At 41.5% G+C, this 19,503-nt stretch overlaps 1 protein-coding gene across 1 annotated transcript in view; it reads right to left on the reverse strand.

Annotated features, from left to right (window-relative positions):
* Nucleotides 1-17,502, reverse strand: part of GLI3 (GLI family zinc finger 3) — a 267,060-nt gene extending 249,558 nt beyond the window's left edge. Inside the window, exon 1 of the mRNA XM_024732944.1 lies at nucleotides 17,338-17,502. Within this exon, the coding sequence (XP_024588712.1) occupies nucleotides 17,338-17,461 (124 nt within the window). The 5' untranslated portion in view covers nucleotides 17,462-17,502. The remainder of the gene's footprint in view (nucleotides 1-17,337) is intronic.
* Nucleotides 17,503-19,503: the final 2,001 nt, after the last annotated feature.

The following is a 19,503-nucleotide window of genomic DNA, read 5'->3' on the forward strand; positions in this document are numbered from 1 at the left end:
CAAGAAGCATTTGAAAAGGAAGAATCATAAAAGATAACGGCACTCTCAAATAAAATATATGTCATAACGTCTGAGAGTGTGGTACTTACTGGCTAAAGAACAAACAGGTCAACAGCATAAAAGAGTTCAGAATAAGAAGCTATAAAATATTTTAAGGCAATGTCAGATAGAGGTATCATTTCAAATCAGTGATAGAACAACTACTAAATAATTATTTACACTCAAAGAAGTACAAATTTTAAAAAAAGTTTCCAACAGACACAACAGAGTCTTCACAAAAGAGCATATTAAGATGACCAATACATACCTAAAAAGATGCTTAACTCCCTTAGTCATCTGGAACCAATTAAAACCACAACTGAATACTACACAGCCAACAGAATGGCCAAGATGAAAAATATAGAAAATACCTAGTTTGGCAAGAATGAGGAAAAATTCTGTACAACCACTTGGGAAAACTACTGAACAGTATCTATTAAAGCTAAATATATGCATCCCTAGGATGCAGCAATTTTATTCTAGGTACCTAACCAATAGAAATGTGCACACAGGTCCACCAAAAGGCAGGTACCTAACAGCCAACCCTCCTCACTCTGGAAACCATCCAGATGCCCCTCAGCAGTAGAAGGGATGAACAGAACCAGTCCTTGGAGCCGGAGAAGTAACTGACCAGGACGTGAGACATCCTTTCCAGACACTGGTAGTGGTGGGGATTTTGGGGGATTATTTTTATTTTATTTTTTTAACTTTTTATTTTATATTGGAGTAGAGTTGATTAACCATGCTGTGTTAGTTTCAGGTGTACAGCAAAATGATTCAGTTATACACATACATGCATCTATTCTTTTTCAAACGATTTAAATTGTTACATAATACTGAGCAGAGTTCCCTGTGCTATACAGTAGGTCCTTGTTGGTTACCCATTTTAAATATAGCCGTGTATACATGTTAATCCCAAACTCCCTAACTATCCCTCCCCTCCCTTCCCCCCTGGTAACCGTAAGTTTGTTCTCTACTTCTGTGAGTCTATTTCTGTTTTGTAAATGAGTTCATTTGTGTCATTTTTTTTTGGAGACTCCACATATAATCTATATCAGATATCATACGACATTTGTCTTTCTCTGTCTGACTTACTTCACTCAGTATGACAACCCAATCAAAAAATGGGCACAACACCTAAACAGACATTTCTCCAAAGAAAACATACAGATGGCCAAGAGGCACGTGAAAAGATGTTCAACATCGCTAACCATTAGAGAAATGCAAATCAGAACTACAATGAGGTATCCCCTCACACCAGTCAGGATGGCCATCATCAAAAAATCTACAAACAATAAATGCTGGAGAGGGTGTGGAGAAAAGGGAACCCTCCTACACTGTTGGTGGGAATGTGAATTAGTGCAGCCACTATGGAGAACAGTACGGAGGTTCCTTAAAAACCTAAAAATAGAGCTACCACATGATCCAGCAATCCCACTCCTGGGCATATATCCAGAGAAAAACTGGTAGTGTTTTTTTTCTTGATCCGCGTGCTGTTTACATGATGTGTTCACTTCGGGAAAATTCATCAAAGCTGCTCACTTACACTATATGCACTCTTCTCTCTGCATATTACACTTCAGTGAAAAACATTTTAAAAATGAGGTGACGTTTTCACCGACCATATTTTCTTTAAAAAGATTTCACTCATATTAATAAGTGATTCTGAAAGTGAGCACACATCAACAGCTGATGGAAATATAAGTTGCGACTTTTCTTGGAGTTAATTTGATAAGAGGTATTCGAAGCATACAGATTGTTTAAGGATTTTCACCATAGCCTTATTTACAAGTGGAAGAAGAAAAGAAGAACATAAATGATAAGAGGAGTGGGTGGATAAATTACATCACCATTAAAGTCAGGTTGGAGAAAAGTAGCACATGACATAGAAATATCCCCCAAACATATGGTCACCTGAACCTGTAGTACTTGACACAGAAGATGGAGGAAAAAAACCTGAAAATATACCAAAATGTAAACCAAGGTTATCTCTGGGTGGTGAGATTCCCGGACACGCCCATGTTTTTCTTTATGCATTTCTAAATTTCCCAATGAGCAGGTATTCCTTTTATAAAACTAAACACACACACAAAAAAGACTTTACGAGAGAGGAAAGCAGAGAATAATAAAGGTAGTTCTAAGGTCTTGGGCTGTGGTGAGTACGTCCTTCACTCCCCATACCCATTTACGTTCCACTTTCACTGAAACGCTTTTGAAAATGCATTATGATGATCATGATTTGGGACGCTTGGAGGCACAGCTTGTGGGATCTTGGTTGCCTGGCCAGGGACTGAACCCAGGTCCTTGGCAGTGAGGGTGACGAGTCCTAACCACTGGCCTGCTGAGGAATTCCCTGAAAATGCATTATTTTAATAATTATAGTATAAGGAACCATCTCATCTTCCTTGCAGGGTGCAGCATCTCCCCAAGGCAACCTGTGAAGGGCAATGTCTTCTGGCCTTTGACTCTGCCCCCCTTCCCTGAGCTGTATCTGAACAGCTTCCCCCTATAAATTCCATTCTCAAAAAATAACGACAAATATGGGTTACTTGAGAGATGCAGTGTTTAGGAGACTAGTAATCAAAGTTTATTGTATTCTTGGTTTTGTTTCTTTTTTTCCACTCCAGAGTTTAAAGCGACTAAATTAGCATCAAAGAAATTTGCTAAAGCTCTCAGCGAGGCCGTGATAAAATGTAACGACATCAAACCAGATGCCAAACAGAGAACTAGGCAGACCCCTCTCGGAGGATGTTTGGGACGTTTAAAAGAGGACTGTGGTCTGGGAAGAGTTAGTCTCACACAAGAGTCAAATGTTCCTTCCAGCCATGCCCAAGTACTCCCAGGAAGACCAGTGCAGGAAATCAGGTCGGTAACGAATGATACCAGGTCTAAATCAAGGACACGCACGTCTCAGATTTCAGAGGATCCACTGCTTTTGTGGCAACTCTGTGTAATTATCCGCGATTCAGTCAAAACGGGGCAAAAATCTCCCTACCCATGCACCTGAAACTAATATCTATAGACAGCCCTCCAAATACTTGGTATTATTTTGACTTAACAGTGTGACCACACATCTTGGCCTAAACACAATCTTCGGCGGCTTTTAACCCAAGAGGGACACATACATGTGACTGATACAGATTAAACAGAATGGTGGATTTCCCTTTTTCAACTTAGATTATGTTAACTCATCCCTTTCAAGTGCCTCTCATCTACCTGACATCTTTCCTGTCATTTTTCACTCTTCTAAATTCCTAGGGAACCTTAGGTGAATGTCATAGACACAAGAGTTTCGTGGGGAAGAGCTCTTTAAATCAGATACTCAAGTTCCTCGTTTAAAACAATAAAGTGGGGCTTCTCTGGTGGCGCAGTGGGTGAGAGTCCGCCTGCCGATGCAGGGGACGCGGGTTCGTGCCCCAGTCCGGGAAGATCCCACATGCCGCGGGGCGGCTGGGCCCGTGAGCCATGGCCGCTGAGCCTGTGTGTCTGGAGCCTGTGCTCCGCAACGGGAGAGGCCACAACAGTGAGAGGCCTGCGTACAAAAAAAAAAAAAAAAAAAAAAAAAAAACAGTAAAGTGACGTGGAAGCAGTCTTTTGAGTTCCTAATGTGTGGCCTCTATAAAGTAAGCTGGGTCACGACTACGGTTATCACATCACATTTTACATGAGAAAGATTCATTTTCATCTCCCCTCACCCTTAAGAGGCTCTCTTCTCATAGACCATCATCCTTTCAAAGAGCAATTCTAATCATTCAATCAGTATTTCCCTGAAGGAAGTCAGAGCTCCAAAGCCTACCCGCAGACCAGTGGCTCTGGCAAATACTAGGTTACAAGTCTCTTTAAGAACCTGAACAAAGAGGATATAGGCTCACGCCCATAAAGTCTTGCATAAAGTAATTTCAGAGGGTTGGCCCATTCTCTGAAGCATGAACCTCAAGGGTTCCTGGATTCCCAATGAAGCCCCCATGCTGTAAAAGATGGTTCACTCCTCTTACATGCCATGCTGGCCTAGAGATATCAGCTACCAGACTCAATGGTACTTATTCCTGAGTGCATGGTGCTAGGAGCTAGGCTTTCCTAGGGTGTGGGACACTGACATCACCTTCATGAGAAAGATTTTCTCTAAAAATTTAGCTCTCAAGGACCTACTGCATAGCCCAGGGAACTGTATTCAATATCTTCTAATAACCTATAATGGAAGAGACTCTGAAAAAAGAATCTATCTATATATATAGATATATATACATGTATATATATATAGATATATATACACATATATGTAAAACTGAATCAATTTGCTATATACCTGAAACACAACACTGTAAATCAACTATACTTCAATAAAAACTTTTTTTAATTTAACTCTTTTTTAAGCACATATAATCTCTCGCTTGTAACTAAAATAACACGAACCCGCGTCCCCCTGCATCGGCAGGCGGACTCTCCACCACGGCGCCACCAGGGAAGCCCGAAGTTTTCATATTTAAACACTGACTTTCTCCGCACCCTCCTCCCACGCCCCCAGCAGTGTGAAAACTATCGATCCAGTCTAGTCTAGAATAGAAACAGAACAGTATTTTGTAGCCTGGTCCCAGCAAATATAACCACTTCTTTCTTAAGGTAAAAAAGGAGTTTTTTTCTTCTCAGCAACACGCGCCTGATCCTGAACTTCCTGAAAGATCAATAAGCAAAAGGAACATCTTTTTAACTAAATTATACAGTCTTCTTCTTAAAAAAAAAAAATACAAGAAAGACTTCTGAAGCCTTTTCTTCAAAGGACAGGGATGAGAGATTTGCAAACCACCTTCTTTTGCCTTATTGTCTGTTTTTGCTCGAAAGAGAATCAAGATAGAGCTATTTTTCAGCTATTTTAGCTAGATGAAGGCCGAGTAACAGGTACACACAGAATCTGTGCCCATCTTCAGTCTGAAAAACCCAAATCAAACCGAACAGGAGACCACCGCCTGCTGCACCAACACTAGACACGGCAAGAATAAGCGTCAATAAAATTTTTTAAATAAAAATGAAATAAAATAATTCCTGCTACAAAACTGTACACTACCACTCTCATATTACCCAAGATTTAAAAATCTGGGATTCCCCAATATTCAACCAATATATATGCTGATATGTGTGTGTATGTGTACATGTTTATAGACATCTTTTTTTCAATTCACCCAATTTTGGGGGTCAAGCTGATGGATGAAAATAGTCTCAATTTGTGTGAAAGTGATCAAAGAAAATGCTTTCAACTGATGTGAAAAAGTTTCCCGTTAAGACGGTAGCTATTTTTCTCAAGCATGATTCCTTTTAATTGCGGAAAAGAGCCCAAAGGCTTTGTCAAGGGGCACATGTTTTCTATAAATCAAAACATAAATAAATGTGAGCTTATTTCACTAGGCGTACATATGGTTTTTGCTAAGCAAACTCTATTTATAAAACATTGTTAGCCTCCACCGGAACTGCTGTCAACATTTATAGGAAAGGAACTTTTCTACTGCTCTAAATCTTGCCAGAATTTGAAAACAAGCCTAGAAACATTAGTTTTTTTAAAGACAGATTTGATTTAAACTTAATGTGAAATGGGCCACTGTGTGTTTTCTAGTTTTTAAATGCTTGGAAGAAATCTTCAACTGAATATTAGATTCCTGTTTTACCAGAAAATCTTTACATTGCTGGAAGTCCCATTATTTTAACCATGCCTTTGTTGTATTCTTTCTAGAAGTTCTCTTTTGGTTACGGGCAAGAGTCTGGGATTATTTTTCTTATCACTGCCAATAGAACAAAAATATTCTGTGAATGGGGAGTCTTTGACATCCATTAAAGCTTAGTATCCATAATTGCCTCACCATCTTTTCCCAAAGGCTCATTTGCATGATCACTTCTCTTTAGATACTCACCCTAGACTATAAACACATTTATCAGTCCTACTCAGAGAGCAGTTCTCAAAATGAAGTTCTCTATGAAAGAAATTAGCTCTAAGCAAGCAGGAGGCAATAGTCCTTGACAATCAACAGCAAACCATAGAAGGTAACAGTCACTTTAATATAATTCATTCTCCATTTTCCATTCAATTTTTCTTCCTTGGGCTGCAGAGCCTCCCCAAACAGAATTTTTTTCAATGCTTTTGCAATCAATCCCCACCCCAGGTGGATCTAAGCCAATAGTTACAGTACAGTCAAGAGCAGCTCCAGAAAGAGATCTCTCAGGCTCTCTCTCGGTTTTTTTAGGATTTTCTTTCAAGCTGCATCTTCCCCAGTTGTAAGATTTGTCACCTCTTGGCATGAAATGCATTTGTTTTTCTTTTTCAATGGCAAGAGGAAAAATGTTAGATAGTTCCATAAAAATAACTAAAAGAACTTAAAAAGTCCTAAAATCATAAATTTCCAAGGTAATAAAATATTTAACTATATTTAATGTTGACCTAACATGTAATTACCTATATATGCTTAAATGGCTTTGGAAACAATGGAACTGTTTTCACTCTCAAATACTATCCCAATTTAAATTCCCAAATACTTACCCCAATTTATATAGCGAACTCTACTTCTCTGCAGTATACTTAAAGGGGAAGACTGCTTATAAAAGGCAGCCATGGTTCCAATAAACTTAAAAAAAAAAATAGACATAGATAGACAGATCCAGAAGAAAAAGATATCATTTTTTATATATCATTCTTTTATCTTTTTATATATCATTCTTTTCTCTAATTTTACAGAAATGAAGAGCTAGCTACCCTAATGGTCGACACTAATGAATTGGAAATGATAAGGAAAGGCAGAATTCTCTAGAACTTCTGTACCTAATCAATCACCAGAGACCAGTGACATCATTAGAGCCTTTGATCACAGCTCCTCTTTCAAGCTCAGATGGGACTGGATTGATCCTTGCTGGCTCTGAGAATGGAGAAACACCTAAGAATACAATTCACCATGAAACATGAGAGTCATCAGCATCTCTTCCCCTCCTTGGAGAGGAACAAGGGAGCACATTCCAAAGCAGCCCAACACCAAACAATAGAGCCCCCTCATTAAATCCAAACCGAATTCCCATCTTACTAGGATTCCCAGAGCGCTTTAAGAGAGGGACAGACAATAAGCTACTTTCCTTCAGTTTGGTCCTCCTCGCCCACTATACGCACCCAGGACAAGCCCCAAATCCCTTCACCCTAGGGGTGGAGGACAGAATCTGGGGATTTTTTTCCCCATTCTCCCCATTACAAAAGCACTTAATTCAGAACTGCCCTTTCTACTTGTGAATTTCACTTTATAGGTCTTTGCTAAAAATGCGGGTGACTTGGACAAAAAGACAGTCTTCAGATACAACGCAGGCTTTCTATAATTTCAAAATACTTGGATTGCAATCACTCATAATGTTCTGATCTGAAATGGTCCCTTGGGTAAGGAAAACTTTTCATCGACCTTGACGACTTGAGTTCCATAGTTGTTTGGTTTTCTTCCCCCCCTCCTTATTGGTAATCCGAATCTAATTGCGTTTCGGGAACACTGGTGGGGGGAGCGGAAATGTAGTTTATTATCTCCCTCATCAGATGATCAATGATTTCATTAATAAGACAGATAACAAAACTGTCATATCATCGACACTGTTATGAAAGATGATCCTAGCCTCCCGCTCCATTTTCCAAGGTCTGGGGTTCTCTGTGGCAGCTCTGAGTCCATTCAATATTTTCCACGGACAGAGAAAAGTGAAAATCCATTTTGAAACCAATTTCAATTAGGATCCAGAAGCTGTTATCACAGGTGTCGCAGAATGGGCCCGTAAGTGGAAATGTCGCCTATCCATTCTGAAATGAAACCTTATCAGGCACTACAAAGATGGCTGGGGACAGCCTATCTGTAAATTACTTTTCGTCCTGTGTTAACTCAAACTTAGTCCTGTCATATGGAATTCTCTCCATCTACTAGTAATAATCTAATGACTAACTAGACACAGCACCCGAATGGCTTTCAGTTGGACAGGGCTGTCCCCTGAAACGTGGGTATAAAAAAAAAAAAAAACCACACTCGGGCCAGTGGGCCAGCAAAGGGCTAGGCGTGCTTTAAATGATAGAACTAAAAGTTTATTATGGGAAATAAAAGAAGCCCCGTCTCCACCCATTGCATTCCTGGTGATTTTTCAATTGCAAACTCCAAGGCCCCGTGATTTCATTAATGCAGCACCCAAGTCGGGAGGCTTTTCTCTCACATCTTTCAGACTCCTTTTAGCAAATTATCCCATGACGGCGGATTTATTCAGTCAAAGACCTCGGACTTTGAGAGGCAACAAAAGAATCAAGAGACTTTCTGGTCCACCTGCCTGGCGAATGATGAGGCAGGGAAAAGTCTCCCCCAGAGAAACCAATCAAACCATTGTGTGGCACAGTCAGACCTTTTCAACTGTCAAGCCAGAGAGCAGGGGAAGAGATGAAAGAACGCAGGATGAAGCTACCATTTACGGAACCATGTGGGAATGGTCTCCTAAGATTTAATAATTGGGATGGAACTCAACTTTCTACAACTAAAGGGGGAAAAAAAAAAGAAAGAGACCAAGAAGAGGAAAGAGTCAAAGAAAGAGAGAGAAAAAAAAAAAAAGAGTGAAAAAGAACAGCAGCCGAAGTCAGAGTAAGAATAACTTTTATAGAAAAATTTCCCCTACCTGAGATGAAGTCCTATCTATAAAAGTAAAGGGGAAAAGAATGACGTTACCAAAAAAAGAAAGACTTAACAAAGCCTTAGATACTTTCCTTCTAGGTTAGAGCTGCATTAAATGTTCTCATTCTAACACTCTCCTGCTTATTCATGGTAGCAAAACAACAAAAACAAAAAACCCTCATTAATATGACGGCCTTGTAGTTTTAAGTATAAAATGGCATCTTCAACTGGCCTAAAAGGAAACAATACATTGATTGGACACTCAAAAAAGACTCAGACTGGCAGAGACAGAAGGTTATATGTTTCTGGGCAGTTTTTCAGAACATATTAGTTCTACTACCAATTCTATATGAAATATTTAGATAGAAAGGAAAAGAAAACTAACAGTGAGTATAGCGAACAGGATCTAAAAACTCACGGATTTTTTTAAAACCAAAAAAACCCATAACATCAAGCAACTTCTACAGTTCTAATGCTTTCTATTATTATCAGTGACTCATAAGCTAACTATTACTACACTGAGTTTAAAAACAAGTATTTGTCAAAATTTGGGGGGGACGGGCCTGGAACCGTTCATTCTGTGCCTTGACTGTGGCAGTAATTACAGAACTTTATGGATCTGTCAAAACTCACTGAAGTGTATACCAAAAAAAAGTAAATGATGCTGTATGTAAAGTTTTAAAAATAGAAATTACAGCAGGGGGATTTGGCAAGATTTCCACGTAAATACGACAAAGGGAAGGGTTTTGCTTTCACCATCACCCACCTCCTTCTCTGCCTGGGACCCTCGTGGTTCCCAACGCTCCCGGTCTCACCCTCTAGCAGCCCTGGGACAAAAGCCCTCCCCCCAAGTAGGGTACCCAGCATAAGGCCACCGAGATACCTCCCCAGAGAGACACTGCCCTCCCGCAAGCTCCATCTTGGCCCCGAGTTTCAACTCTGGCTCCTGCTTCTGATTCTGACCAATTTCTCTCTGAAAATGTGAAATACTCACATCACTGGATCACAAGTCATCAGGGCAACCCAGAAACTTCCCACAAGCTGAACACATAATGCTGTGGCTTCTTTTCACTCCCAAGTCTGGAAAACTGTGGCAAGAAGGGATTGAGATTTATTCCTGATTTCTCGGAGCACCCAAGAATTGTTTTCGGAGGAGAAATCCAATAGCTATACGCAAGAGAAAAGAGCAGCCTTGCCCTCAGGGAAGCCCATTTGCACAGAATTACTGACTTTATCCCATAATGGGAAGGCGTATTTATGAATGAGGGGTAGGCCTGAAAATGTGATTCTTTAAATCCAACTTGTGCCAATTTCAGGATCAGTGATTTGAGGTACTGTTTCCTGATCCCACCTTCTATCATTTCCTCGTCTGTGAAGCTAGGTCCTGAAGGCCCCCACATTTTAAAGATTTTCTGTAAGCTAACACCCTCTAACTCTCTCCATCGGATTCAAGCTTAACCATGCACAGATTATTAACAAATGATGTTGTGTTGAAAGGAGTGAGATGAAAAGTGTCACTATATTAAATCCTGCCAGATTTTATCCAGAAGAGGCTATTACTATTCCTAAAAATAGCTACCATGTTTGAGTACTTACTGTGCCAGCCTCAGAGATGTTAAGTTATTAGCCCAAGATCACACAGTGATAAAGTGGCTGAGCCAGGGTCGAACCCTGGCATCCACACCACTGCTGTTCTGCACGTGCCCCCTGCCCCACTGAGCCGAGGAAAGTTCTGGCAGGTCTGTGTACTGTGTAGGCTGGGGCCCTCCAAGCCCAAACTACTAAAGGAGGATGAGGTGGAGGCAGGGAAAAGACAAACCAGGTGCTATGTCGAAAAGTTTCAAGTGTTATGTGGAAGGTGGGAGGGATGAATAAATGGGGCACAGGGAAATTTGAGGGGTGCAACTAGTCTACAATGGCAGCTACAGGACATTATATATTTGTCAAAACCCATAGGACACACAACACAAAGAATGAACCCTCATGGAAACCATGGACCGTAGTTAATCATCGTGTATCTATATTACTTCCTCAATTGTAACAAACGTATTACACCATTACAAAATGTTAATAATAGGGGAAACTGGGAGGGGGGGAAGGGGTATATAAGAACTCTGTGTACTTTCTGATCAATGTTTCTGTAAATCTAAAACTTCTCTAAAATACAGTCTCTTTATTAAAATAGTAATAAATAAAATAAGCCTCCCCAAACCAAGTGTTACTAGGTAGCTCCCCAAAGGACACAAGATTATATGGAAAGATGGAGGGCAGAGTCGCATTTGAGAAGAAGGTAAACACGCAACGTGCCCCGATGTTAAGAATAAAGGTCGGGCTTCCCTGGTGGCGCAGTGGTTGAGAGTCTGCCTGCCGATGCAGGGGACACGGGTTCATGCCCCGGTCCGGGAAGAGGCACAACAGTGAGAGGCCCGCGTACCACAAAAAAAAAAAAAAAAACATTCTATGCAGGAGCAGCGTGAAGGCAAGGAGCCCTTCCAACTGGCTAAAGCACAGGTTATACATGGGAAAGCAGAGTCGCAGTAAATCAGATTGGAGAGATTGGAGAGGCAGGCTGGGGTCTGATTTCGGAAGATAACTCAATATTAAGCGAAAGGAAGCCCTAAGCGAAGGATTTTGAATTTTACTTTATAAGTAGCTGGGACTCACTTAAGGTTCTAGAGTAGGGGTGTGGCATAACCGTAAGAAGATTAATTGGGGAAGAGCAACTCCATGAATCAGGGCTGAGCGATTGGAGAGAAGGTCACTTTAACTGTCTAGGCATGAGGTGGTGAGGTTTGAAATAGCATTGTGCAGTAGGGTGGCCCAAAGGGACACGTGGGTGAATAATTACAGAGGAAAATCTACCAGGACTTCAAAACTGGTAGGACACGGGAAGCCGGAGGTTGGAAGGGGTCAAAGGTGACCGTGGGGTTTCAAGCCTGGATGACCACAGGAAGCTGATACACTCAGCCAAAATAAGGAGACAGAGGTTGCCAGGTAAAGGAACACATGAGTCTGGAGCTCAAAAGAGTCAGGGCTCTTACGAGAATCAGATTATTTGCCATGAGTTAGTTGGCTTAAAAACATGAAAGCTCTTTTAAAAAGCATAAAATTTAATGCAGCACAAACTACCCTATAAATGGGTACCACGAACCTGAAACAGTTTACCCCAAAAGAAGACTCAAGAAAAGGGATGTACCATATTCTGTTTCTAGTGTTAAGACATATAATCAATGGTAGTTTTCAAGGTTAAAGAAATCAAAATAAATTTTCTCAAAATTGCCTTCCCTATTTTCTGGCTTGAGAAGGCATTTGGAAGGAAGGTAGAGAAAAAAAAATTTTTTTAATAGTTCTTCCTTAAGATGTGTAAACTCAGTCATCTGGGGGCTCTGTGAAACACCTTGAACTATTTTTCGGACAGAGTCCAGCAAATTTAAAATTACTTTTGCCAAACGTTTTCCCCTTAATTTCAAAACCTATGTATATTTTCAAGAAAACACAATCGTTTTGTTTTGGATTCATAACATTTAATTCATCCCCATGCTTTGTCTTAATAACGATGGCTAAGCTCTTACCATGTGCAGTCCTACCAGAAAGGTACAGGCATTGCCTCACTTAATCCGCCTGGAGATCCTGTGAAGTGGGTCTAATTAGTATCTTGCTAAACAGATGAAGAAATTGAGACTTTGAGAAGTGAATCTGCCCACACGCACCAAGCTAGTCCTTGGTGTTGCCAGAACTCAGTCCAAACTTTCAACCCAAACCTCAGGGGTGCTCCTATCCAACACCCTACAGTGTGAAACCACGTTATCTGAAAGTCCTTTCCATCTATCTGTCCATCTGTCATGTGCTAGGAAATGGGATGTGGCCAAGAAAAGAGGGATTGAACATCTAAAGGGACAGGAAACCTAAAACTCACAACCTACAGGCTTTCTGCTGTGAACTGTCCACCCACTTCTGAGCAGAATTAGGTACATGAACTCTTACCATAAAAAAGGACAAAAAGAGACAAGAGATCTTGGCGGTGAACAGCCAAGATGAATTCCCAACTCTTAACAAAATTCTGAGCTATCTTACTCCCAGCCAGGAGACCAACAGATATCCTGATTAACACTCATAGGAGTTACTGGACAGTTTGAAAGAAAATCACAAGGCCAGGAAGTGACCAAAAGTTAAAATTAAAAAACAAAAAAGTATCTCCTACATATTTGCAAACCACAACACTTTCCCCTTAGAAACCTCAAAGAATTTTTTTTTTAAGCAGAGGAGAACCAAGCCCTCCTTTTGAAAGAATCAAAGTGAACAGGGAACTTCCTCTCCATTATTAATCTATCAACTTTGGTTTCATATTGCATCACCATTAAGATAATTTCTGCTTTCTATCACTTTAAGGTATGTTCCCAATAACTATCAGATCTGATAAAAGATCCCCAAAGCAGGACCTACATATGCTTATTATTAGCTGCTTTCTCTTTTAAAGCAGAGTGGTAGGTTAATAAGAAATATCAGATTACTCCTTTAAGAAAAAATCATAGGCCAAAAATTAAATAAAACATTTCACACTGAAAAGTCAGTATTTGCAAGTCGTTAAAGGAAATTTTATAGGACAACGAGAATGTTTAATACATGGGAACACCTAGATTAAAACATGTCTATTATTTACAAAAACACAATATGCAGCTTGGAAAGTAATGAATCCGTACCTGAAAAAAAATAGATCGTTAAGGCATTTTACTTAAGGTACTAGCATATTAACAGATTTGAGATTTTTAAGTAAACCATGACACCTAAGATATGAACGCACCCTTTATATGTGAAAGACACCATCTTGGACGCCAGAAATGATCATTTACGTGTCAATTGCACTGAACAAACATTCAGAAAACTCAGTGTCTTCTCTTGTGTCATTTATGTTTCATTAAGTAACACTAGAGCTTAAAATCAAACTGTAACACATGAAGCAAACGTTGTGGTTCCTGAGTAAGTATACTGAATGCTTCATATGTTGATATAGGTTCTCAAATGTTACAAAAATCAGTTTGGCTGTGTTTTACCCATAGAAGATTTAGAACAGTTTTTCACTTGTGTTCTTTTAAATGTCAAGGTTTAAAGGCAGATCCTTCCTTAAAATGTTGTTTAAGGTTTTTGAACCATACATTTTGGTTCGTGTGTATGTGTGCGCTTAAACAGAACTCTGTATGACTGTTATTCTAGGAGTAGATACTCAGCTGAAAAAAGTAAGAAAACAGATCTGTAAGGACATGCAGGGGAATGTGCATGGTCTGGCTGGAAGGCTCACAATCAGGAATAAACTGCAGCACGTAATGGCTGGAAAAGTTACTTAAGTCAACCTAACACAGCGCCGACAGCGAGACGTTTTTGTTTGTTTTATTTTAATCTTGAAATTGTGGACGGGAGAAGAAATACACAGGTTACCTCCGTAATAGATCTTGGTGAGGAACTCATTTTTCATTGTTCATTTACAAGTCTCTGAATTGCAGAACTTTGTAAGGAAAGCCTAAGAACCCCCTGGGAACAGTAGCAATTGGTACTACCTATTATAGGATCCAAGTAATTTTCATTTCCTTTTTGTGAAGAGCCTCAGTGGAGGTATCCAAGCACTTCTGAAATGTTTGCAGAGGAAAGACAGAACGGGAGACAGACAGAATAGACAGACAGATGGATGACCATAGCCATGACAGTATACCAACCTTTGAAAGCCTGCCCCCCCACACACCAGCTCTTAAACCCAAACCAAACCACAGACCAAAGCCCCCAGACTAGCTGTGTGACCAGAGCTGAGAGCAAAGGGCAGCGTGCCACCAGGTAGAAGCTGGCAGAACAAAGAATTTGGGCCATTCCACACCCTCCTAAGCGTGATCCTGGGGCCATAAAGAGGCTCTGAACTAGTTAGACGAATCCTGCCGAGGACTTTGTAAAAAAAAAAAAAAAAAATCATGACAATTATTAGCATTGCTTATGTAAAGCAATCACAAAGAAAAAAGTTTATTTGCCTTTGTCTCAATTTTTCCCACCTTTAAACTTGTTTGCTGGTTTTCCTGGAATCTTCCAGCAGGATTGCCATTGATATTTCAAAAACACCACTTCCATTTTTCTTTATTTGGTTGGCTCTTTATGTTATTCCAAAACAAAAAGGAGTCAATCTCTTACAAGAAATAGAACACTGAAAAAATGGTCAGAGCTCACAGGATTCTAGGACAGCTATCATTCACGCAGGAGCCCTGCAAACCTGACTAATGAGGTTTCTGCCCCAAGATAGGACGTGTCTTACACCCATTTAGGAGGTGCTTCAAGGACCCAAGGTGATCAGGGTGGGAAGGCCATGGAATTCGGTTTCGGAGTCAGTTCTGTGGTTACTTCGGACTCAAGGACTAAGTTTTATAAACCATGACTGTTTCTTCCCTGGATACTTGTTCCCCAGTGGCTTCCTGGCTGCTGGGCTGATTAGGTTAGTTCTGTTCCTGGTCACCCTAAGCAGGTTAATGGGCAGAACTCATGGTCAGAGTAGCTCCAGACAAATGCAACGGCACCAAAAATCTGCCCAGCAGGTGTCCAGTGGCCGGAATCGCCAAAGTGGCAGCACCTTCATAAGGACAGATCGCTATTGTTACTCTGCTGAAATTCACAGAAAGGACAGTGGTTTATGGAGGCTCCACGTGGTGCAGCCTGTTCTCACGCACACACTTACACACACGCTCACTCATTCACACGCACTCACACTCACCGCTATAAAAATCACTCAACGTTGATGCTTCATGAAGCATGATATCCAGAAAGCGATTATTCCTACAAATTTGCTATTAAAATTACCAAATCACCTACATGGCACAGACCGATTCTATTTCTGAAATAGACGTGTCTAATTTTTACAAATTCCAGAGAAAAGAAACAAGGGCCACAGCATGCTTTTTTAAGGAGAAAATATGCCTTCTACAACCTCATCACAGGAATAATGCAAAAATCTGGCTCTATTAAAATAAGCTCTAGTCCTGAGTTGAAAGACCACGAATCAAGAAAGAAATATAGTTTCGTATGTATGTAAAGTAAATTCATTATTTTAACTCAGACATAAATAGATCTCCCTTAAGGATCAAATCAAAATGGGACTCATTAGCCGAAAGGTTTAATGCCAGCCCCTCCCCTGGCCCGGTCAAGCCAGCAGTGTACACTGGTGACATCGGGGAAGGAGAAAAGTGAGCAGCACACACTGTGGACCAGGATGGGCACAGAGGGCAGGGCCAGGCAATGCCACAGTTCAGACAGGAAGGTGCAGCTTTTTTATTGGATGTCTGCCCTCACAGCCTACACTTCTGGGCTGTTACCTTCCAAAGCAGATTCTCACTCTCCCATTGTATGTAAAAAATTGGAGGGGCTTCCCTGGTGGCGCAGTGGTTTAGAATCTGCCTGCCAATGCAGGGCACACGGGTTCGAGCCCTGGTCTGGGAAGATCCCACACGCCGCGGAGCAACTAAGCCCGTGCGCCGCAGCTACTGAGCCTGCGCGTCTGGAGCCTCTGCTCCGCAACAAGAGAGGTCGCGATAGTGAGAGGCCCGCGCACCACGATGAAGAGTGGCCCCCGCTCGCCGCAACTAGAGAAAGCCCTCGCACAGAAACGAAGACCCAACACAGCGAAAAATAAATTTAAAAATTATAAAAAATAAAATTAAAAAAAATTGGAAATCAGGCTGGTCAAATCTTTTTGGAATAAATAAAATATAAATGCCCAGGGAGGGAGAGGGTGCAGGTTGGCTCAGCAGATGCAAAACCTTGTACCCAGGTAGGCAGTGTCCAGGACTGAGACCAGCCCATTCTTCCTAAGGGCACATGGCAAAGCGGAGAGTGATTCGCAGAGGCCAGGGGTGGCTATGAAATCTACAAAAAGCCAAGGCGCTGCTGGGCTTCCAGAGCCGAAAGGCAGGGAAAGGAAGTGAAGGTTACTCTTAACTTATTCAGTCTGTTTTTACCAGAGGGGGCTCTGGAATTTATTTTCAGTGCTCCATGCTTGAATTGAAATGCCTCTCAACACTTTGCTTAAAATATTAAAACATACAGCATGTAAAACAGTTGGCTTTCTGTATCTCTAAACGCAAATTAAGGACGTTAAATTTTTATATGCCAACAGCAAAACCTGCAACTCAGAAACTAGATGAGGCTCAACCGTTAACAACTTTTAAAATCCTTTCTAGCGGACTCCTTAGGGTTTGGGGTCTGCAGGGGACCCTATCACTAATTTGGACAAGGCAACTCTTGTGTCTTCTGTAATAACTGATAACTGATTATCCCGACGAGTAGAGACTTTCCATGTGAAATGCAAAGTATTTTGAACCCCAGCCAGACTCATCAAGATGACTTCCAAAATGCCAAAACAGGAACTTCCTATAATAAATAACCTATCACATTTACATCTCGAATTAGCAAATTCAGAAGAAAACGTGTAGTTTCAGCGCCAAAACAGCGATGGCTAAAGCCTGGCCACCCCGAGCCCGCACCCCAACCTCCACCTCCATCTGCGCTCTTCAGCTCTCAGAGCACAAACACGGGTCCAGGTGCAAATGCTCAGCTCGCAAGGAATGCAGAGCACAGAAAAGGACTGTAGGCTTGACTGTTGGTAATCCCCGTGGCCGCTCACCATTGGACGTGGTGCTGGAGGCCACGGCTTTCTCGCTGACGTCTGGTCGAGTGGAGTATTTCACTATGGAATTCTCCACTTTCTTCTTCTCAGTGGTCGTGGAGCTCTGGGACTGGGCCTCCATGACGCCTTCTCATTACTTCAGCTCCGGGCGACCAGGAACCCCTACAAAAACAGCAGTGCCATCAATTTCAAATAAGAAGGGGAAAAAGGAAATCCCACTCCGAAGGCCACTTCACCTGTCACCTGAGGAGGTGCCTGGAGCACCAGCTAATTCAAAATCTGGAAGCCCCTTACCTGCTGGCTTTCTTGCAAAAAGGCCTCAAAGTGCTAGTAACAAGCCAGGCGAATTCTGTCTACACGTACAAAAGGAGGAGAAAGGGATTGGTCCATAATGTGGGACTTCTCCCAAAATCCTACTGGGCATTTGTTATTAAATGGTCTAAATATCTCCATCTTCAGCTGTGTTTACGGCGAGAAATCCAAGCGTCACATTACTCCTTCAAGCCACATCTACAAGTGTCTCCGACATTTATAAGAAAGTGGCCACTTTTCTGTGAAGGGGCAGTAGGACAACTTTCCAAGCCAGGGAAGTTTTTTAGTTATTCATTAGATGTTTTAAAGAGTGACCGACAATTTCTCCCATCCAAGCCCAACTCCAAATTCTGAATCAGAGAATTCTGGTCAATGATTTTGTTTCCCTCACCAAGATATGTGAATCGCAACATGCCTCTTAAACCTAATTCTTTCAGGAAAACCATACACTTTAAGCTTTCTTAAAACAGCAGAACATTTCCATTCATTTAAGTTACATTTTTAAAACAAACAAAGGTGATAGAACAACACACTCTGGATCCCACAGGAAAAGGCAAAAGATCACCCACAGCAAAGGCTGGAACCACTTAAATATTAAAACTCAGCTAAAGGCAAGGGCAGTTAGTCTGTCTTTCACCAGCTTCATTCATGTGATAATCGCCCTAACTCATCATTCATCGATTTTCACTCTGTTTGGTTCATGTTCTTTTTTGGCAGTCATGATCTACACCTACAAAGAATACAAGAGAAGATGACAGGTCTCCTCTCTACCATGTTTCCCTCAAGCTCTCTAGATTGTGGGCATTTCTTCCGTGGAGTCACCTGCCTGTTTTCTACATTTAGCGGAGGCCACCGTGTTCCATCAAAACAAGGATTAGAGAAATAAAACAAGCAAGTGCTTCACAGACTAAAAGAGTTAAAGTACCAGACGGAAGATTTTTAGTGATCCTTAACTCAAACTTGCAAGGGAACTGCAATCTGGGATAAGTAACTGGAAAAGCTGAAGGCCCAGAGGCATCATGGCCCTGGAGCACCAGTTCTTCCAGTAACTTCCATTTCTTTTCCTTGATTATCCAGTGGCATTCACTGTAAAACACACAAGTTATTTAGAACAGCTTTTCTAGAATAAAAAAGACAAAAAGACGCCCTAGGTTAAATGTACATATCAATTATAAGATCCACTCTGAATTCAGAAACATCCCTCAGAGAGTCCCCCTAGGGGCTTCCCTGGTGGCGCAGCGGTTGAGAGTCCACCTGCCGATGCAGAGGACGCGGGTTCGTGCCCCGGTCCGGGAAGATCCCACATGCCATGGAGCGGCTGTGCCTGTGAGCCATGGCCGCTGAGCCTGCGCGTCCGGAGCCTGTGCTCTGCAACGGGAGAGGCCACAACAGTGAGAGGCCTGTGTACCGCGAAAAAAAAAAAGAGCCCCCATAGATCACAACAGTGAAGGAATATAGACCTTCTTTTCTCAAGGCTGCCACCGTACACAAGTCCACAGGGGAGGGCCTGATTGGCACCCCCTGGAGTTGTCCAGTGCCTCAGTTTCCTCATCTGTCACATGACAGTGTCACACAGTGGGACTTCACCTTGGGGGTGGGAATGGGGCGTGTCCAGTCCTCTTTAAGAATATGTTAAAACTTACAGACCCTCTCCCCCCAGAATCCCCTTAAGTGCACCAAAAACTGTCCATTTGATTTCCTAGGGATCACAGGCCCTCCAAACCAGTTAAAGAACCCCTGAAGGAGAAATTCTCAACCACCCCTCTAGCTCTACCAATCTCAGAATGATTCTCTAAATTTTTTACATGCTCCCCCCAAATTGACTTAAATATCATTTTGAAAGCATGCCAC

Source organism: Neophocaena asiaeorientalis, unplaced genomic scaffold, assembly GCF_003031525.2.
Source record: "Neophocaena asiaeorientalis asiaeorientalis breed wild unplaced genomic scaffold, Neophocaena_asiaeorientalis_V1.1 scaffold56, whole genome shotgun sequence".
NCBI classification, from domain to species: Eukaryota; Metazoa; Chordata; class Mammalia; order Artiodactyla; family Phocoenidae; genus Neophocaena; species Neophocaena asiaeorientalis.